General features: G+C 44.5%; 1 protein-coding gene across 1 annotated transcript in view; it reads left to right on the top strand.

The window, feature by feature from the left end:
* The window catches only part of SLC12A4 (solute carrier family 12 member 4), a 246,864-nt gene that overhangs the window by 150,651 nt on the left and 73,730 nt on the right, over positions 1 to 22,483 (top strand). Inside the window, exon 8 of the mRNA XM_066582693.1 lies at positions 17,102 to 17,316. Coding sequence (XP_066438790.1) covers positions 17,102 to 17,316 — 215 coding nt within the window. The remainder of the gene's footprint in view (positions 1 to 17,101; positions 17,317 to 22,483) is intronic.

The raw sequence follows: 22,483 nt of genomic DNA, 5'->3' as shown, positions 1-22,483 counted from the left end.
CATATCCCCATTTGTCAGGCGCACCAGCGCTTCCTCCGGTTCGCGGCACGGGGTCGAGTGACCCTCCCGGAAGCAAAACGTCAGCTGCTTCAGAGGCAGGTGCGGTCCCTTCTATCGCGGCGACCAGTGGCGATCCGCCATGCGATGAAGGTTCTGGGACTGATGGTATCGTCTTTCGAGGCAATTCCTTCTGCCCTGTTCCACTCCCGCCCCTTGCAGTGGGCGATACTCTCAAGGTGGGACAGGTTAGCGCGATCCCTCGAAGGGAAGAAAGGGTTTTCACTAGGAGTTCAGCTGTCACTCCAGTGGTGGTTGGACTCGCCACGCATCCAGCAGGGCAGGTCGTTCCTGCCCCTGCAGTGGCAGGTGCTGGCTACAGTCGCCAACATGACGGGCTGGGGGTGCACCAATTCCTTTCTTTCCTCGGATGCTCAGGAGGATCAGGAAGGAAGGGCTACCAATGATTCTCATAGCCCAGATTGGCCGCGAAGAACGCGGAACGCTGAGCTCATGGACATGGTAGCAGACACGCCCTGGCGATTACCCCTATGAAAGGATCTACTCTCTCAGGGTCCCCTCTACCACCAAAGTTGGGCTGCACTGCGTTTGACGGCGTGGCAGTTGAGACCGCGGTACTAAGAGCAAAGGGCTTCTCAGACCCGGTTATCCAGACAATGATTAGGGCTAGGAAGCCGTCGTCATTGAAAGTATGTCACTGGGTGTAGAGGACATTTTTTGCTTGTGCGAACAGAAAGGGACGCACCCGATGCTTTTTTCGTTGGCCCATATCCTGTCGTTTCTCCAAGACTGGTTGGACTTGGGCCTGAGCCTCAGCTCCCTTAAGGGACAGGTTTCAGCTTTGTCAGTTTTGTTTCAGCGACCTTTAGCTTCAAGGTCGGCGGTGCGCACCTTTTTACAGGGAGTTGCTCATACGGCACCCTCTTTCCGGTCTCCGGTGCCACCTTGGGACCTTAACCTGGTTCTGGACGCCTTGCAGGCCCATCCGTTTGAACCATTAGCGGAAGTACTGTGGCGCTTGCTGTCCTGGAAGGTCGCTTTCCTGGTGGCGGTTACCTCCCTTCGTAGGGTTTCGGAGATTGCGGCGCTGTCGGCAAAACCACTTTTTAAGTTTTTTTTCACCAGGATAAGGTGGTGTTGCGACCGGTGCGGTCTTTTCTAAAGTTTATCAAATACATACGTTCGCGTCAGCCGACGCTTCGCTGGGTCAAAAGGTTTTACAGACGGCTGTAAACTGACCGCATGCGCTTATGATTTATTTGTACCCACCCTTGGACGGTCTGGGGGACGTCCCACGGTCTTTGCTGTGTACCCCAATGACACGAGCGAGAAAAGAGGATTTTTTACTCACCGTAAAATCTTTCTCGTCTCGTCATTGGAGGACACAGCACCAACCCCTTTTTCTTTCTTTGTATGACACGGTTGGTGGTCCTGGTCGGACTCCGGATTCTGTAAGTCGCACATGGTGCTGCGTGTTTTTCATTACAGTGAAATTTTTTGTTAACGTGTCATATGACTAACTATTGTTGTCTCTCTGTTCCTGCATGGCTATTCCAACTGCTGGCATGACAAACTAATTAGCCTGCTGTCGGCAGGAGGGATATAGCCAGAGGGCGGAGCTAACTTTTTTGTGCTTAGTGTCGCCTCCTAGTGGCAGAAGCTATATCCCACGGTCTTTGCTGTGTCCCCCAATGACGAGACGAGAAAGAGATTTTACGGTGAGTAAAAAATCCTCTTTTTTAGCATTTTACCTCCCAAAAAAATGCAATAAAGGGGATAAAACAAAATGTGTACCCCAAAATGGTACCAATAAAAACTACAGCTCGTCTTGCAAAAAAGTCCTCAGAGCTCCGTCGATAGAAAAATAAAAAAGCTATAGGACTTTGAATGCAGTGAGTTTAGAAAAAAATAATTTCCAAAAAGAGGGTTTTTATTGTGGAAAAGTGGAAAAACCCCCCAAAATAAGAATTTTGGTATCCTTGTAACCATACCGGCCCGCAGAAAAAAATGTAGTGTCATTTATGCTGCGTGATTAACGCTTAAAAAAAAAAATCTATGGCAAAATTGATGCGTTTTCTCTCCCTACAATCATAAAAAAAAAGGTTTTACAATAGTCTATGTACCCAAAAATGATACTAATAAAAACTGCAGTTTGCCACACAAAAAACAAGCCCTTATACGGCTGCGTCGACGGAAAAATAAAGCTATGGCTTTTGAAAAATGTAGATGAAAAAATGCCAATCGTTTGGTCCTCAACGCCAAAATGGGCCATGTCCTTAAGGGGTTAAGGACTTTATAGTGATGGGTTCTGTGCCACTGGATTGCTGCATAGGTAATATGGTGGCAATATTCAAAAAGGGGTCAAAGTGCACCTGGAAAATACAGACTGGTAGGTTTAACTTCTGCTATAGATAAAATGTTTGAGAGGTTTTTAAGAGATGCTTTCCTGGAGTACCTCAAAGAAAATGGCTATACAACTCCTTATCAGCATAGGTTTATGTCAAACCAATCTGCTCAGTTTCTGTGAGGAGGTAATTTCTAGACTGGACAAAGGAGTCATTGGATCTTGTGCATCTGGACTTTTCCAAAGCGTTTGATACTTGCTGCATAAAAAGTTAGGGTATATAAAATTAGAATGCTTGGTCTGGGTGAGAATGTGTGTAAGTGGGTTAAGAACTGGCTCAGTGATAGAAAGCAGAGGGTGGTTATTAATGGTACATACTCTGATTGGGTCACCGTTACTTGTGGGGGCCACAGGGGTCAGTACTGGGCTTTTTTCTTTTTCTTTTAAACTCATTTTTATTAACATTTTAAAGGAATACATGCGCAGAATGTTTAAGAAATCCACAGAGAAAATTGTATAACATGCATTCCATTCACAGTAGATTTGCCTTATTTAATCCCTATGTCATGCATATTCTGCTTTGTAACCTTTGCATATAGTGTTACATCTGGCTCCTATATACCCTTGCCGTTATTTCAGTAATTCCCCTCTTCCTGGATGTTGTAACATTTATATTTTAAAACAAACATTAAAGGGGTTGTCCCGCTACGAAAGTTTTTTTTTTTTTGTTTTTTTTTGCTTAGGCCCCCCCGTTCAGCGCAGGACAAACCCAAGGGATGTGTTGAAATTAAAAAAAAATTTTTTACTTGCCCGAATCCCCTCTCTGCAACTTCCTCCTTCTTTTCCTCCAAGATGGCCACCGGGATTTTCACCCACGATGCACCGCGGGTCTTATCCCATGGTGCACCGTGGGCTCTGTGCGGTCCATTGCCGATTCCAGCCTCCTAATTGGCTGGAATCGGCCCACGTGACGGGGCGGAGCTACGCGATGCGTAGAAGGGGGCGGAGCCAGAACGCCGCTTGTGCCCGGACCGACCAGAAGGGAGAAGACCCTTCTGTGCAAGCGCGTCTAATTAGGCGATTAGACACTGAAATTAGACGGCACCATGGAGACGGGGGCGCCAGCGTAGGGAAGAGGAGTATATAACTTCTGTATGGCTCATATTTAATGCACGATGTATATTACAAAGTGCATTAATATGGCCATACAGGAGTGTATAACCCCACTTGCTTTCGCGGGACAACCCCTTTAGGGCTGTATTCACACAGGGCGGATTTGCAGTGGAAATTCCAGACGGCATTTCCGCACGGCAAATCCGCCTGCGGCCGCTAATCTCGGGTTTAGCCAGCCATGTGGACGAGATTTCTCAGAAATCTCGTCCACACTGGGCGGCAAATCCACCGCTGTTAGTCTGGACGAAGCTGCGGCGCGGCTTTGCCGAACGCAGCATGTCCATTCTTTTTTCTTTCCGCTGCGGATGCGCTCTCCTCTATGGGAGTGCTGGCCGCAGCGGAAGAGTGAGTGGCCGGGCCAAACCGCGAGAATTCCGGCAGGAATCCGCCCCATGTGACCCCGGCCTTAAACTTTTTATTACTAAATAAGAACTGGCGATCTAAACCCACAACGACCGTCTCCTCTTCACGACCAGTCATGTCATTTTCAATATTCCTAAATTATTTATATTATCCTGACTGTAATACCACATTTTATTGGTGAACTGCTTCATGCATTCCTTGATTTCACTGCGACTAAGTAATTTTTCCATAAATTCACTCCATTTTTTAAAAAAATGTTGGGCCCTGAGATTCCACACTCCATTGTATGTCAATTCTCTCCCTTTTCAGGAGATATTTTAGCTGTGGTATGACCTCATTTATCCCCGGGGGTTTGGCTTGTAACCAGCTCTTCAGAAGGCACCTTTTACCAATCAGGAGTATGGTATTGGTTATGTTCACTTTTCTCACCTGTTCTGGTAATTGGTGGAGTACAAATATTTGTGGTGTTAGTTGTAAGAACTGACCTCCAATGTCCTGCACCATTTTTTTGAATCCAGCCTAACACTTATTAATCTTTGGATGTTTTAGATGCTATGCAAGAAATCAGACTTGGGCAATGTACACCTAGGGCACGCTTGTACTCTTGTTGGCTCATGAGGGTTCTCAGGTTTGTCAAACCCATAAATCGCTCCATGGATTATCTTAAAGTAGGTTTCCCTCCACCTTTCGTTTGATACCACCCCTCTCACAGATTTCCAGCTCTTAATTATTCCCTCAAGTATTTCCTAGTCCTGTAAATTATGTATCCATTTTTTAAATAAGTTCCAACCGTTCTTTCACCCACGCCTCCCTAAATTTAATATACAATACTGAGATCGAATCTTTATAGGAAAAGTTTTTGACTAGCATATAGATAGGATTGAGTATTGCCTTCTTTGAAATATCGATTAGCCTGTTCCGTAGAAAGTCTCTCACTTGCACGTATGGGAGGAAGTGAGATGCGCGTAGATTGTACTCTTCACACAGTTCCCTAAAAGACTTATATCTAGGATTTTCTGGGTGTATATGATATTGTACTTTTAGAATACCTTTCTGTTGCCAAGTTTTGAGCATTTTATTTTCCCGCCCTTTTTAAAATTCTGGGTGATTCCACGGATACATATGTTTGGATATTTTGAATGGCAGCTCATATGCCTTACGGGCAATCCTCCAGGCTGTTATGGTGTCTCTAGCCATGACAGTGTTTACTTTCCCTCAGAAGATTGGAAAAGCCTATATATAAGAAAGCATTTAAGCTCCATGGGCTGAATTAGTTCTGCTTCAAGATCATTAATAGAAAAGTCGTTTGATCCCCTTACCCAATCTAAAGAGTATCTCATGAGGCTAGCAGTGTTATTCATGCGGATGTCTGGAAGTTATTCCACCATCACCCTTGGGAAGCATCAGCTTTTTTAGGGCAATGCGTGGTCCCTTCCATATAGGTTGTGAATGACGTATGTAATATCCCTAAATCTCGTCTTTGTAATAGAAGAGGTATTGTCTGTAATGGGTATAGGAGCCTTGGAAAACTGACCATTTTAATTAAGTGGCATATGCCCAAGAGAGAGTAGGTGGTTACCCCATTTATCCAGTTCTTTGATTATCTTTAGTATCAATGGGGGATAGTTTAGTGAATAGAGGGGTTCTGGTCTTTTGCCTATATGTATTCCTAAGTATTTAATCCTATTTTTGACTATATTAACAGGGCAACTTTTGAGAAATGTGTCAGTAAGTCCGGCCCAGGGGAGATGTCTAACAGTTCGCATTTAGTGGTGTTTACCATGAAGCCCGATCTTCTCCCAAAAGCTTCCAATAGATCAAAAACCCTAGTTAAATCATTGAGCAGTCGATCCAGCGCTTTCAAGATATCCTTAGCAAATAACATAGTCTTGACTGTTTTACCCTGAATTTTAATACCTTGAATCCCCGTGGTGCTCTCTAGAAGTCTTGCTTAGGGTTCTATTGCTAAGTTAAATAGAAGTGGAGATAGCGGTCATCTGTGTCTGGTTCCTTTCTGTAAAGGAAATTTTGGAGAGTGAAAGCCTAGTGTGTAAATTTGTGCTTGAGGGGAGAAATATAGATTCCATAAATAGGAACTGAAGGAGCCTCTAAAGCCCATCCTGTCCATTACTACTTTTGGCCAAGGCCACATTACATTGTCAAAGGCTTTTTCTGCGTCGATCGCGAGAAGACCTGGAGAAGGGTGGGCCGAAGGATGTAATTTAATGTCATCTAATACTGTCAAGATTTTTCGTATGTTTATAATGGTCGAGCATCCTTTTTGTAAAGCTTGTTTGTAATAGGGGAAATTAATTGGGGCATAAAAGCAGTTAGGCAGTTAGCCATAATTTTTGCCATCAGCTTTAAGTCGGTTAGTGATATTGGTCGCTATGATTTTGCGTCCATAGGGTCTCTTCCGGATTTGGGCAACAGTTTAATATGGGCTGTATGCGTGTCAGGGGGAATGGGCCAGTCCTTCATATAGTCTAAAGTCTAAAGTACTGGGGCAGTACCGTTAAAGTCTAAAGTACTGGGGAAGTCTGGTCTTTCAGTATCTTGAACAATTCACCCGTATACCCGTCCGTTCCCAGGACCTGGTTTCCCAAATTTGCAATTCATTATTTAATTTCCAGTTGGGATATGGAAGAATTTAATTCCCTACTTTGATCTTCAGTCAGCGAGGGCTGGGGAATATCAGAGAACATGTAATCGCCCATCTCTGTACCCAAGTGTGAATGACAGTAAAGTTTTGCGTAAAAATTAAAGAACAAGCGATTAATTTCTTGGGGATGGGACTGCACTTTTCCCCGAGGTGTCTTTTAAGCTCACTAATGGGCATTATTTTCCCTGCCTTTTTCCCATATTTAAACAGTGTTTTTTGTGTCCTTTTGCGAGTATTATAATTGTTCTCTTTTATGAAGCCACGCTTCATATGATTCTTTCGTGGTTATCCATTTTTGCTCGCTATGGTCACTTGGATTATCCTGAAATCATGTGTGTGCCTCTCACAGTTCACTATACTGATTTATTTTATCTCTAATGTTTTTTTAAAGATATCACATAAGCAATTATCTTGCCTCGGATTACGGCTTTGGCGGGCGTCTCATAACAACTGGGGGTTATTAGAATGTTCTTCATTATCAAACATATATTCTAGCCACCAATCCTCTAGCAAAAAACGAAGTCTCGTCCTCAAATATGCTGTTAATCTCCATATATAGTCAGAACCTCTCGGGATCCTCTCGCTCAGGGACAAAACCACTGGAGCATGATCAGGAATTTATCTCCTATAGAGATTTTAAGTGTTCTTGGTATCAAATGCATGTAATCTATTCTGGACCATGAATTGTAGGCATGTAAAAAATGTGTAAATTCCCGTCCCTCTGGACTAAGCTCCTGCCATACATTTCTAGGTCTGGAGGCATGTACAAAGTTTTGTAAATTGTAGTCTTTGTATCTAACGCTGCCACCCCAAATACCCTGGTTACGTCTGTCTTCACTGCTTTGATCACTGTTAAAATCTCCACCCACCACTTTGTAACAAAACTTTAACTTTAACCTTTTAACTAAAACCTTCCTACTGCACTTAGTGTCTGTCTTCACGCGCCGAACACTAGGGTAGCCTTTAAATCAACACCAAGAAAAAAGGATAAAATGCTTTCTCCCTTAGGGTAAAATGCTTTGCATAGACGCACGGGAAGAGTGCATGAATCGACTTCCCTCAATTCCACTTCGCGAGCAACATATGAGAGCAGGATTTAGTTAAAGCTGCTTACTTGCAACCGTGCCTAAATTTATCTCTCCATTAGCTTCCTTGCTCCCTTGTGGGTCACGATATGGAACTAAACTGAGTAATCCTCCATTCTGATTGCATATAATTTTTTTTTCCTCTCCGCTCCAGCAAATTACATTTTGTAACCTAAGAGATTAACCATTGTAATTTTAGTATTACCGAGTGTACTAAAACAGTCCTCAATCACGCCTAAAATGCCTCTGTTGTAATGTTGCATACTCACAAACAGAAGGTCTCATGGGGAAGAAGCTGACGCTGAAGTGGTCCTGCGTCGCTGTTCCTTTGGTGCCGCCAATTCATTTGTTTTGGCTGAGAGGCCTGGAGTGTCATTCCAGGTGCTGCTTTCACTTGCCATTGGAGGGAGGGTCCGTCCCCCTCCCCCCTCGCCTGTTTGAGCCTCCAGTTATCATAGAAGCTAGTTCCTGTTCCGCCTTTTCTGGGTCATGAAAGATAAGAGTGTCCCCATTAATGCAGAACATCTTTAATGTCGCCGGGTACAGTAGTGCGAATTTTTGTTTTTTCTTGTAAAGTTCTGAACAAATTGGGGAAATTGCTTTTTTGCGCTGCATATCAGCTGAATAATCTGCAAAAATTAAGACTGTCCCTCAATCTCCAGCGAGTTATTACGGCTCTTGAAATTTCGTAAAATTAAGGCTTTGTCTGAGTAGTCAAAATACTTTACTATTGTAGGTCTCAGCTGTATTCTGGAATTTGTAGCATGTGCAGTAGTTGCGTAGCGCATATCTGGACCCAGGCGATGAGCTCTTTCGACTTTACACTTATGTGCGATCCTAAGAATAATGGGAGTTGTGTTCTCGCACACCTTTTTTTGTTAATATGTTTCAGGGACTCCAATAATGTGCGAGTTGCTACTGTATTTGCCAAGGTCACTTGAATATCTGGGGCAATAAGCCTTGCTATGTCAATTGCCAGGGTCTTATAGTCCAGGGCTGTGGCTTCCTGCATTAAAGGGGTTGTCCCGCGAAAGCAAGTGGGGTTATACACTTCTGTATGGCCATATTAATGCACTTTGTAATGTACATCGTGCATTAAATATGAGCCATACAGAAGTTATTCACTTATCTGTTCTGTTGCTAGCGTCCTCGTCTCCATGGAGCCGTCTAATTTCAGCGTCTAATCGCCCGATTAGACACGCTTGCGCAGTCCGGTCTTCTCCCTTCTGAATGGGGCCGCTCGCGCCGGAGAGCTGCTCCTCGTAGCTCCGCCCCGTCACGTGTGCCGATTCCAGCCAATCAGGAGGCTGGCATCGGCAATGGAACGCACAGAGCCCACGGTGCACCATGGGAGAAGACCTGCGGTCCACCGTGGGTGAAGATCCCGGCGGCCATCTTCGCAAGCTAAGTAAGAAGTCACCGGAGCGCGGGGATTCGGCTAAGTACTATCCGTTTTTTTTCTTAAACCCCTGCATCCGGTTTGTCTCGCGCCGAACGGGGGGGCCATTGAAAAAAAAAAAGCAAACCTGTTTTGGCGCGGGACAACCCCTTTAAGTTTACGTGATCTGCTGGCATAGGGGACGCAGGAGAAGTCTCTTGGGAGAGATTTTTTTGGGAGAAGCATCCTTCTCTGGTAAAGCTGTAGCTTTTGCAGGTGTCTGTTTGCTTAGCTGTAGATTGCCCCATCTTGACTACGAATTCCTCTATACAGTGACTTAACAAGTTGTATACGGCTAAATAATGCTGCACAAGTGTCAAAAAAGAATGTAAAATATGCTGTCGGTTAAATTTTATGATTTTTATAGTCTATTCCTCTTTTTATGGAATTGTCTAAGATCTTGCTTTAACGTGGTACAGCTCAGACTTGGCCATGTGATAACGTTTATCTTGAAGCACTTAATCATTTGACAGGTGGCTGATTTAATACCCTCACTCCTCTCTCCTTGTTCCGATTCTATATGCCAGTCTTTCTTTTACGATGACAATTATGTGAGGAAGGTATTGGGTTCTATTACATGGCAAAGAGGCCACTGATTTCAGCAGTTCTCAGTTAGTAAGCCATCTTAAATGCACCTTTTATCAGCCTCCTTTCACATAAGATCGCTGGGTTCTACTGTATCTGAAGGGCACAGATTATGGTGCCTTTATCTTGATGAAAGGGTCAGGCTTGTACCCACTGGCCCCCATGCAGGCTTCTCTCTAGCAGTATGCTGCTTTAAAATGGCAGCCGCCTCCGCAGGGGGGGGGGGGGAAGGGCACATGTGCTTCTTACTACCTGGCACTTATGTATGTGCCACGGCTGCACTTACGCGGTGCCTGCGGGCACAGTGAGGTCCCCCTCTGCCTTATTGATCTGATCCCCGGCTGTGGCTGTTTCTGCTGAGCCCTCTACAGGACCTGTCCCCCATCTTCTGCGGTCCCGGTCAGAGCTGCCGGTAGCGTGGCCGGTAAGGTTGACGCTGCTGTCAGCTTTCACTCCCCGCCGCCTCCCGAAGTTCTGCAGTGTCAGCAGAGTGGGTTACAGCACGATGAGCTGGCAGCAGCTTTAAATAAGGGTGACTACTGAGGAGAGGAGCCGGAGCATTTCTTCCATGCTGTTCACTCCATGGGGCCGGAACTGGAAGTGGCTTTTTTTTTTCTTTTTAATATATTAATGAACTGGTAGAAGGCTTGCACAGTAAAATATTACTATTTGCAAATGATACAAAACGATGTTAAGTAGTTAGTTGTAAATGGATTTTGATAAGTTGGAGGCTTGGGCAGAAAATTTCCAGCCCAGCAGGAGAGAAGGGCCGCCAAAAGTTCCAGTTTGGCACCGCTAACCAGCTCTGATTCAGAACGGTCACTGGGCGAATTTTCTGAGGGCGAACTGTTCGATCACCCCCCTGAGTCTAAAGAGAAAAACAAACAATTACTTTTCATCGGGTGAGCTCGATGACTTAAGAGCAGTCAGAGATACCATGAAGGTTGAGGACGTGGTTGAGCCGAGATTCGTGCAGGATGGTATGTTTGGGGGGCTTAGGCCAAGGAACCGGACTGTCTTCCCAGTTAACACCACCCTAAAGAAAGTAATTTCGGACGAGTGGGCCTGCGCGGACAAGCATCTTTACCTACCCTGCGAATATAAGGAAAGGCTCTGTTTTGCAGAGGAGGACATGCGCGTCTATGAGGATATTCCGAAGGTGGACGCACAGGTGGCCAGGATGGCCAAAAAGACAGCCCTTCCATTTGAAGATTCGTCGCATCCTAAAGACCCTATGGATAACAGGGTGGACGCCTTAATGAAGCGCACCTGGCAGAAGGCAGCTTACACTTCAGAATCCAACGTAGCGGCTACCTCCATTGCGAGGTCAATGTTTCTCTGGCTGGGTGAGCTAGATGACCAGGTCAAATAGAGGGCTCCCAGGGAAGCAATACAGGAGTGTATACCCCTGCTGAAACTGGCTACGGGTTTCTTGGCAGACACCTCCGCTGAATCGATAAGGCTTGCAGCCCGGACCGCCGCTCTACCTAACATGGCTAGGTGGGCAGTGTGGCTGAAGACATGGAAGGCCGATGCTGCATCCAAGGGAAGACTGTGCAATATCCCGTTTCACGGGCAGTACATTTTCGGTGCGGACGAGGAGGAAATCAAGAAAGCAACAGACGGGACACCCCCCCCCCCCCTTCCCAGACGGCAGCCATCCTTCAGACTCTACCGGGGGAAGACAGGCCGCTGGTCCTACCCCAAGGGTGGCAGGGATAAGATAGAATCAACTCTTACTCCCGTAGAGGATTCCCGGGTGGGGGGTAAACTATTGAGGTTTACACAGGAATGGCGCCATATTACGGGTAATACTGAGTCCTCCAGCTGTTATCCCAGGGGTATAGGATAGAGTTCTTGGTCCGCCCCCCCCCCCCCCCCAAACAACTTTAAAATTGCCCCCACCCAATCCCCCGTCCTGCAGGATGTTTTCAGGAGGTAGATCGGATCGCAAACCTGCTACAGATGGGGGTGGTAACCCTGTTCATCACCGTTGAACAGGGCTTGGGGTTCTATTCCCCCCCTCTTTCTCATTTGGAAGCTAAGCGGCGGCCACCGGATGATCCTCAACCTGAAGGGCCTGAATAAATACATTATCTATAAAAAGTTAAAAATGGAGACAGTGAGGTCCACGGTAACCTTAGTAAAAAAAAAAAGAGGGACTTTATGAGCACGGTCGATCTGTAGGACGCGTACTACCACGTCCCAATCCTCCTGAAACACCATAAGTACCTGCGATTTGCGATCAAAATAGGAGGCCGTGTGTGCCACTTCCAGTTTCAGTCCCTACCATTCGGTATATCCACAGCACCTAGAGTTTTTTTTTTAACAAAATAGTGGCAGAGATGGTGGCGCATCTTCGCGTATCATTGGTTAGCATCATCCCTTATCTGGATGACTTTCTATTAATAGGGTCTTCACCAAAAGATCTCGGGGAGGATACCGCTCGGGTCATCTCCCTATTTCGGAGACTTGGGTGGGTGATAAATTTCCACAAATCTAGCCTCGTCCCCGAGACCAGCAAAACCTTTCTGGGGGTCCGGATATGCTCAGTCGCAGACCCTATCCTTGCCACCACTCAGGCAGGAAAGCCTTAGGCAGGCAGCACAAAAATACAGCCAGAAGAGACAGATAACAATCAGGGATGCGATGAGACTCCTGGGCCTTATGACTTCATGCATCAAAATTATTCCATGGGCCCAGGCACACTCAAGAACGCTCCAGAGGGCCATCCTGGGCAACAACCTCCCTGGATACCACCATCAGTCACACGGTCCCCTCACTGGTGGCGGTCACCACGCATCTTAAATGCAGAGTCCCCGTGGGTGGCAGAGCCCTTCATCTGCGTAGTCACCGAAACGAGCCAACTCGGCTGGGGAGCACAAGTGGGACAGAGCCTGCTCCAGGGCGAAGAGGGTCCGAGGTCGAGAAATCAGACCTCAAATTTTAGGGAGCTCAGGGGCATCTGGGAGGCACTACGCAGAACTCAGGACACCTTAAGGAAGAAACACGTAAAAATCTTCTCCGATAATATGACCGCGGTTTCCCTTATTCGCCACCAGGGAGGCACCAGGAATTTCCACCTGCTGAAGCTGACAGCCCGGATTTTTCGGTGGGCCGAAGCCATGGTGCAGTCCCTGACGGCAGTTCCCCTCAAAGGGTCCCAGAACCTAACAGCCGACTATCTCAGCAGAAGACGCCTAGATCCCGGGGAATGGTCCCTGAATCAGGAGGAATTCCATCATATTATAGACATTTGGGGCAGACCACAGGTGGACCTCTGGTGCGAACGGTCAAAATACTAAATGCCCCACCTATTTCTCCCTCAGTCCGAGGGGCAGGGCCGGGGGGATGGACGCCTTCTCCCAGAGCTGGGACATCAGCCTGGCCTACGCATTTCCTCCTATTCCCCTGATCCCAAGGGTGTTGCAGAAGGTCCAGCAAAGTCACATAACCCTCATCCTAATCGCCCCGTATTGGGAAAAACGGGCCTGGTTCCCCCTGCTACTGAAACTGGCCATTGCGGAACCGATCCGCCTTCCAGCCAGGACGGATCTCCTAACGCAGGGCCCAGTGTTGTGCCCCAATGTAGAGAAGCTGAACCTCACAGCATGGATATTGAGGAACAGACTTTGAGGAGACAAGGTCTCTCTGCCAGAGTAACCGCAACCCTACGCCAGTCCCGCAAACCAGTTACATCAGCCATCTACAATAAAATATGGAAAAAGTTTTCTTCCTGGAGGGGGTTGGAAATCTCCAATCTTGACACCTCGGTGGCAGGAGGAGCCTTTTGAAGTCTCTTGCTTCCTGTCCCTACAAGGTCAAGGTGCAACCTCCAGGTATGCCGTCATGATGACTCGGGGAAAAAAGAAATTTTCAGTATGCAATTCACTCCTTTAAATCGCTGCATTCAAAGTCCAATAACTTTTTTTATTTTTCTATGTATGGAGCTCTGAGGGCTTATTTTTTGCGAGACGAGCTGTAGTTTTTAAGTGTTTTTTTTTTTACGCTTTTTTCCGTGCAGTCAAAAGCATGTGCAACTTATTGTACGCATCGTTACGGACGCGACAAAACCAAATATGTAGGGTTTAAATTTTTTTTTTCCTTTTTATATGCTGATATGAGAGCATAAAAAGGGGTTGTTTAACTTTTTTTTCCTTTTTTTAAAATTCATTCTTTTTTTTTTTTTTTTTTTTTACACCATTTTAGTACCTCTGGGGCACTTTTAGCACAGCACTGATAATCGCTGTAATAAGGCATGGCAGGGCTACTGCCTTATCGCTTATACAGCGATCACAGGCTATGGCAATACAGGACGCCAGTGTCTGACATCTTGTTGCCATGGCAACCAGCCAGGGTCTCTGCGATTATTTCGCAAGAGCTCGGTGACATCAGAGGGAGCACGCTCCCTCTGTGAACGCCTCCCATGCCGCGATCTACATAGATTGCAGCAGGGAAGGGGCTAACAGTGGGAGGCGCATCTCCGATGCACCCCCGCTGTTGCAGCGGGGGGCTGGCTATGACTGACAGCCGGCTCCTGCTGCAGGATACACCCTGCAGCGGGAAGGGGTTAATAAAACACTGTAAAAATGACATGGAGAAGAACAGGGGTGTTTTGGTTTTGGTTAACTGTAAACTTAATTGGAGCAACCAGTGTCAGGCAGCTGCTGACAAAGAAAATAGGATAGGATAATGGGACACATTAAGAGTTCTAGTGGCACATGACGAGAACATTGTTCTTCCTCTTCACAAGTTACTAGTCAGACTGCACATGTGTATAGTTTTGGGCATCGGTACTCAAGGACATTTCAGAGCTTGAGCTGGAATGGGTGGAGTAAAAATCTGAGGTTATAAAAATTGGGGTGGTTTAGTTTAGAAAAAGACTTCTGAGGGCATTTCAGTAACTATGTATAGATATATCATGGGACAATACAGAGATATACATCTACCAAGGACTGTAGCTGTAACAAGGGAGCATCCTCTACGTCTAGAGGAAAGGTTTCTACACAACATAGCAGATGGTTCTTTACTGTAATAGCAGTGAGACTATGGAACTTTTCTGCTTAAAGGGGTTGTCCCGCGAAACAAAGTGGGGGTATACACTTCTGTATGGCCATATTAATGCACTTTGTAATGTACATTGTGCATTAATTATGAGCCATACAGAAGTTATTCACTTACCTGTTCCGTTGCTAGCGTCCCCGTCTCCATGGTGCCGTCTAATTTTCAGCGTCTAATCGCCGGATTAGACGCGCTTGCGCAGTCCGGTCTTCTTCTTTTCTGAATGGGGCCGCTCGTGCCGGAGAGCGGCTCCTCGTAGCTCCGCCCCGTCACGTGCCGATTCCAGCCAATCAGGAGGCTGGAATCGGCAATGGACCGCACAGAAGACCTGCGGTCCACTGAGGGTGAAGATCCCGGCGGCCATCTTCACAAGGTAAGTCAGAAGTCGCCGGAGCGCGGGGATTCGCCTAAGTACTGGACGGTTTGTTTTTTTTATGCCTGCATCGGGTTTGTCTCGCGCCGAACGGGGGGTCTATTGGAAAAAAAAAAACCAGTTTCGGCGTGGGACAACCCCTTTAAGGATGTGGTAATGGTGAACTAACAGTGTTTAACCCATTTCCGCTCCAGGGCATAAGTTTATGTCCTGGCAGTGGGGTACTTCCCGCAACAGGGCGTAAACTTTCGTCCTGTGAATAGCGCGAGATCACTTATGATCTCGCGCTATTCCGCAGCGGGAGGCGGCTGACAGTCATATCGGATATGCGCCCCCTGCTGTTAACCCCTTCCCTGCCGTGATCTATGGAGATCGCGGCATGGGAGGGGTTCACAAAGGAAGCGCGCTCCCTCGGTAATGTCACCGGGCTCTCGCGATATAATCGCAGAGAGCCCAGCTGGTTGCTATGGCAACAGGACGCCAGACACCGCCGTCCTGTATTGCCATAGCCCGTGATCGCTGTATAAGCGATAAGGCAGGGCAGTAGCCCTGCCATGCCTTATCACACTGATCATAAGTGCTGTGCTGTAAGTGCCCCAGAGGGACACAAACAGTGTTAAAAAAAAAAAAAAAAAAGAAAAATGAATAAAAAACAATGTTAAAAAAAAACTATTGTTTTTTTCTCATATTGGCGTAAAAAATAAATTAAAACCCCACATATTTGGGTTTTGTCGCGTCCATAAAGACGCGTACAATACGTTGCACATGCTTTTGACTGTGCAGGGGAAAAAGCATTTAAAAAAACACTAAAAACCTGAGGCAAAATGCCAATTTTTAGCATTTTGCCTCCTTAAAAACGCAATAAGTGATGATAAAAAGCCATATGTACCCCAAAATTTTACCAATAAAAACTACAGCTCCTCTTGCAAAAAAATAAGCCCTCATAGAGCTCCGTAGTTAGAAAAATAAAAGTTACAGGACTTTGAATGCAGCGATTTAGAAAAAAAAAGCTTTTCCAAAAAAGGGCTTTTATTGCAGAAAAGTGGAATAACCTAAAAAAGTAAAAATTGTGGTATCGTTGTAACCGTACCGACCCGCAGAAAAAATGGATTGGGTCATTTATGCTGCATTATTAACGCTGTAAAAAAAAAATCCATGGCAGAATTGATGCGTTTTCCCTGCTATCATAAAAAAATTTTTTTACAATAGTCAATGTGCCGATAAAAACTACAGTTTGGCACGCAAAAAACAAGCCCTTATATGGCTGCATTGACAGAAAGATAAAGTTATGACTTTTGAAAAATGGAGAAGAAAATCCGCCAAAAATTGTTGCGTCCTTCAGCCCAAAATAGGCGGTGTCATTAAGGGGTTAAGAGGGGCCTGGATGCCTTTTTTTGAATGTAACAGGAACTTCTTTTCCCCCACTAAAATTTAAGAAAATTGGCTTTTATTCTATTGTTTTTTTGCCTTCTTCTAGATCAACATTGGGGAAGGAGGAAACAATTATTTGTGCTGCATAAAGAACACTGTAAAAAATGCCAGAAATTTTTTTCTTCCTGCCCTCCAAAAAAGTGATACAATACATTATATATAGCCAAAAATGCTACCAATACAAACGGCAGCCCACAATGCAAAAAATGAGCCCTCATGCGGGTATGTTGATGGAAAAATAAAGTTACAGCTTAAGAGAACTAGAGGTGAAAATGCCTGAAAAATAATCACGTCTTTGGGGCCAAAATAGGCCACGTCACTAAAGGGTTAATGCATGACCAGGAAGAATTTGTAAATTGCATGGAAGCACAGGAATAAGGGCTTATTCAGATGTCCATATATCGGCTGTGTTTTCACGCCCGAGGTTTAAGGTCCGTTAGTAGCCACCATAGAAATATATATTAATGGTCACTAATGAGTTAGGAGACTTTATTTATCTTTACATTTTTATCTAAAATTGTCTGCAATGTGGCTAATTTTCTATTTTACACTTTTTTTCTCTTTTTAGAATTTGTCTGCTGGGCAATCGGACCCTTGCTAATGGCCACTTTGATTTATGTGCCAAGACCATGAATATAAATAATGTGACAGTGGCAACAAAGCTGACTGAGCTGTTCTGTGGGTCTTCAAATTTTTCCAGTGGTTCATGTGATGATTATTTTCTTTCTAACAATATCAGTGAAATTTCGGGTATTCCTGGAGCAGCCAGTGGCATTTTGTCAAGTGAGTATAATGAATACAATTTTTAAAATGTTTTGTTTTATGTATCTTATTTGTAATATTTTACCTTTTATTTAAGATGTTGCGTGTGGAGGAGGATCTAAAGGACCAGAGAAAGTTATGTTTCAGTATCTTACAAATATACACATTTTTTAATTTAATATGTTAAAGTATTTTCCTGTTATAGCCATTTACCATTTATATTGTAATCTTACAGTAGGATAAGTACTAGAGTGGATGCATATCAGCAGGGCTCACCTTCGGTTAGATAGTGCCCTGTGCAGGAATTATTATATAATTTAGGAATCCCCCAATCATTATAGAATAAAAAACTATGTGGCAAACAATGAGATATATGTATAATAATTTGCCAGACATCTGACATACAAAATAGCAAATTATGGTCTAAAATGTGTGTGTTTTTATATAAGTTATACTTTAACTTTGTGTGATTTGTAATGCTGATATAAGTAAGTGATTACAATAACAGAGCAAAAGGATAATTTATTGTGGAAAACGCAACACTTGAAGGAAGGCTGTAGTGGTACTATTGTAGGTTTGACAGAGCTTGCATGGAGGAATGCCCCTGTCACGCCCCTAGCTCCTGATGGCTGAATTCCTGAAGGTCCTAGCAGCGTTTGCAGTTATTTTTGCCTGCCCTGGAGGGTTAGGGTTAGTTTTGCTGTTAAGCTTACATTAGCTTTACATGCTTCCATGTTACAGCTATAACATGGAAGCCTTTAGAGGTAATAATCTAAGCCTAACAGGAAAACTAACCCTCCAGCCGAGGCAAAAATCAACAGACACTGCTGCTGATAACACTGTCCCCGGAGCAGGCATCCCCCTTCCATCTTCCCTGGGCAACCGCTACCCAGCACCCGTACATAGTGGCAGGGCAGCTGACCACCAGAGGAGCAGTACACTTTACCAAGTGAGGAGCGGAGGAGTTCAGCGATTGGTGGCGAGATGGACGGCCATAGCACATGGCACTTTAGCAAGTGAGGAGCGGACCACAGGACTACAGCTAATTAAAAGCCGAGCAGAAGCAGCACAGCACTTCACCCATTGGCTGTGAGATGGACTCCACTTGCAGTTCCTGGGGCCATGTACTCAATGCAGGTGAGCAGCTCAGTGTCTTCACAAGAGGATCGCTTCACTTGGGCAGCGCGCTCAGCCAAGGTATCATCTCAGCCAGCCAATAATACAGCCAATCGGGAGCTAGGGGCGTGACAGAGGCATTCCTCCATGTAAGAGCTGTCAAACTCCTAGCTTCTGATGGTGACTAGATACAATAATACAGGCTGTAGTACCCTGTTGTACTGCCTCTAGCTTGGATACAAGATGTGATACGGGCAGGCATGGAGGCATACAGATTCTGTATAGTATCCTACAGCATATCGGTCCACATTTGCTGTAACTGAGCTTCTCTATGATGCAAACTTGTATGCTATTGTAGTTGGCGTCCCAGATGATCCCATACATTTTATATTGGGGATAAATCTGGCGACCGGGCAGTCATGGAAGTGAGGCAATGTTGTGGAGACTTCCCTGTAACACTCTTAATGTGTTTTGCTGAGCATTATGCAGCTGGAAAATGCCTCTTGAAAGCCCTGTCTTGAGAGAAACGCTAGAGGCTACAGGATGCCCTGAACATATAGCGCAGCTGTCATTGTCCCTGGGTTTGTTGCTGAAAACAACCCAGCTCTATTCGGTAGCAGTCCAGTTTTGTTGTTCACAACACCACTGCAAATGGAGATGACTGTCGAAAGGTGTCAAAGGCAGTACATGGAATGGGTGCCGTTAGACCAAATGTTTTTCAGCCAAGCACCAGGAAATGGGACCAACAATGTTGTCACTGGTATTTGGATGGGAGACAACATAACAGTTGGTAGAATAAATGAAAATAGAAGGTCTGTTCAATGTATGCTGGCTAAAAAATCTAGTTCATGTTTTTTAAACACATTAAGGTGCACAGACACCTTAAAAACATTGCAAATGAGCAGACGGCTTAAGAAAATTCTATGTAAGTGACGCGTTTCAGCTGAAAATAGCCTTTATACCAAGCTCATGGAACAGCAAACAAAAAGGGTTTAAAAAGCCTCTAAAACATTGGCATGATACAAACGTCACTTCCTTCCTTCTAATTGGCAAGAGAAACGCCTTGCAGATGACAGACACACAGTTTGATGATACCTGCAGATCACGCATTCGATACTACTGACACCTAGTGGTGAATATTCCCCCATCTACCTGAGTTTGTATATTACTAGAGTACAAAGCATTTGTGGAATATATATATAACCCGCATTCATGTATTGCTTTATTTGTGTAATGATAGAAAGTAAATGCATCAATAAGCAGAATACTTTACAACTGCATGCGCTTTATATGGCAAAGAGGGGGGAAAAAATTACATGTGTTTTATGTGGCAAAATAGAGTAAATGCATCCATAAACAGAGTACTTTGGAACTGCATTCGTTTTAGGTGTGAAAAAATGAATATTAATCACTGAGACAGTAGGTTCCAACTATCACTGAAGAATTCACTGTCTGGAACCCAGTAGATTTGTAAATATTTTTTGCTTAAAACATAGCTTTTAATAAGAATACATTAAATCTAAAATTTGTACATATAGCACTATTCCAAAATAATTAACATACACACACTTAAGTATAACCAAATTCCCTTGACCTCTCGGTAATCCTATAGAGCTGTAGATATAGATTAGTCTAGATTCACTACCAGATACCTGGTTCTTTTTAACCATACATGGTATCCATGGTTTATGACTTTTAATAATGGTCTACTAGCCCCAGTAGTTCTCTTTCAAATAGTCGGTCAAGGGATAATTTTTCGGACTAGATTAGTCTAATCTAGGACTAATCTAGTCCGAAAAATTATCCCTTGACCGACTATTTGAAAGAGAACTACTGGGGCTAGTAGACCATTATTAAAAGTCATAAACCATGGATACCATGTATGGTTAAAAAGAACCAGGTATCTGGTAGTGAATCTAGACTAATCTATATCTACAGCTCTATAGGATTACCGAGAGGTCAAGGGAATTTGGTTATACTTAAGTGTGTGTATGTTAATTATTTTGGAATAGTGCTATATGTACAAATTTTAGATTTAATGTATTCTTATTAAAAGCTATGTTTTAAGCAAAAAATATTTACAAATCTACTGGGTTCCAGACAGTGAATTCTTCTGAAAAAATGAATAGATGCGGTTTATGTGACAAATAGATATGCATCAATAAGCAGCATACTTTGCAGCTGCATGCTATTATATGGCAAAACATTTTTTGTGTGTAAATATAATAAACTAATAAATATACATCAAATCGGATTGATTAAGACCTTGGGGAAACAGAGTCCCCTGTTCCAGAATCCGAAATCCCTTACGTCGCATTTGTTTCAATTCCACTATTCCAACTCTTTTATTAGCAACTATCTCTACACCAAGGAACATAACGGAATCCAAAACACTCACATGGACTTACACAAAATGCTTAGTTGCACCTGAAGAATCCTGAGCATTTACCACTACTGTCCACGATGCATCAGTTTCCTTTCTTGACTTTACACTCACGGGTGTGGAGGTATCAGGCTAAATAAACACGTCCATTTTGCGCAAACCCTTAACTGAAAATAGAAATTCTCAGTGTGGATGGTTGTCACCCCCCCAAACCACCATAGGGGCCATTCCATACGGGGAACTCATCAGAGCCGAGAGGGCTTGCTCTGACACTGCTGCCTATGTGTGTGTGGAGGAAACGTGCCCGATTAAATAATAGGCGATACTCCGCATTAACTCAGGACAAAATCGGGATGCACTCACCTTCTCTGCGGCCTATAGCACTCAGTTTCAACAAATTAGGAAAATATGTCTAACCATTTTATCCATTCTTAAATAGGATGAGACACTTGAGATAATTTTAGAGGAGGGTGTGAAGTGTTTCCAAGAAAAATATAGGTCTAGGTAATGAGCGGTCACCCAATCAAAGTATGTACCATTAATAACCACCCTCTGCTTGCTATAACTGAGCCAGTTACTAACCCAATTAAACGCATTTTCACCCAGACCAAGCATTCTCATTTTTAGATACCAACCTTTTATGCAGCATCAAATGCTTTGTATAGCTTGATTTTTCCAAGATCCAATGACTCTCTCCTTCTAGCCATCTTCTCACCAAGCACAGTTGCACCCTCTCCGTTGATGTGCAGCCCCATCCCTATTGTAGTGCATGGAAAGTAGGTACCACTGGGGAGGGTGGGCCAGATAGTGCCTCTGTATTTACTGTGGGAAGAAGTGTAGAAGGCACAATGTACAAGTGTAATCACTATGCATCTATGCATCATTCCCTTGAATGTGACAGTTGGAGGACCCTCATTCTGGTAAGTACATACCCTGTGGATATGCCATAAATAGCTAAGGTGGTGGTAACCCTTTAAACGAAGCGAAATTGGAGAACTGGACAGTGCCTCTTGTAGATGACCAGTGGTAGGTATACCTGGGATAGTTTATAGTGAAAAGCACATAGAGTGCAGAGAAATTGTGGTAGTCACGGACAAAAAGAGAACCCTGTCCTGGAAGAAATCAAGCGAGAGCATGCAAGGAGAAGTGGGGGACAATGCCCCCAGAGGCAATATTGAGTAAAGTGAAACAAAGGAAGTAACTTATGCGCTCAGAGTGACCCGTGAGGTGCCGAATGTGATTACCTGAGAATGGACACGTGTAAGTTCCACACACCTACCAGTTCTTCCTGCCAGTTCTTCCAGACATTTTTCCACACATACACGTGTCCGTTCTCAGATAATCACATTCGGCACCTCACAGGTCACTCTGAGCACAGGAGTTATTTCCTTTGTTTCACTTTACTCTAAATACCCCTTCAATTTCCATACTACTATGGAGACAGACCAGATTTAAATTAAACCCACTCCCTACACCATCACCACTGACACACCTAGTCCACAATCCTGAATTTCCACCCGGGCTAGAAGAGTCCCAATTCACATGGTGGAAAACTAACAAACAACCTGACTTCCCTATATGACTTTCTGATCCATGGTAAACTGATTTCGATGTCTACTTTTACCAATCTCCATAGTCTACCACCTCAAGAGTGGTGGAGAAAATTACAAGTCTTCCACTTCTGGACCT

Source organism: Eleutherodactylus coqui, chromosome 11 (genome assembly GCF_035609145.1).
Source record: "Eleutherodactylus coqui strain aEleCoq1 chromosome 11, aEleCoq1.hap1, whole genome shotgun sequence".
Lineage (NCBI taxonomy): Eukaryota > Metazoa > Chordata > Amphibia > Anura > Eleutherodactylidae > Eleutherodactylus > Eleutherodactylus coqui.
Note: the sequence above shows the minus strand (reverse complement) of the source record. Positions and strands in the feature narration are given on the sequence as shown.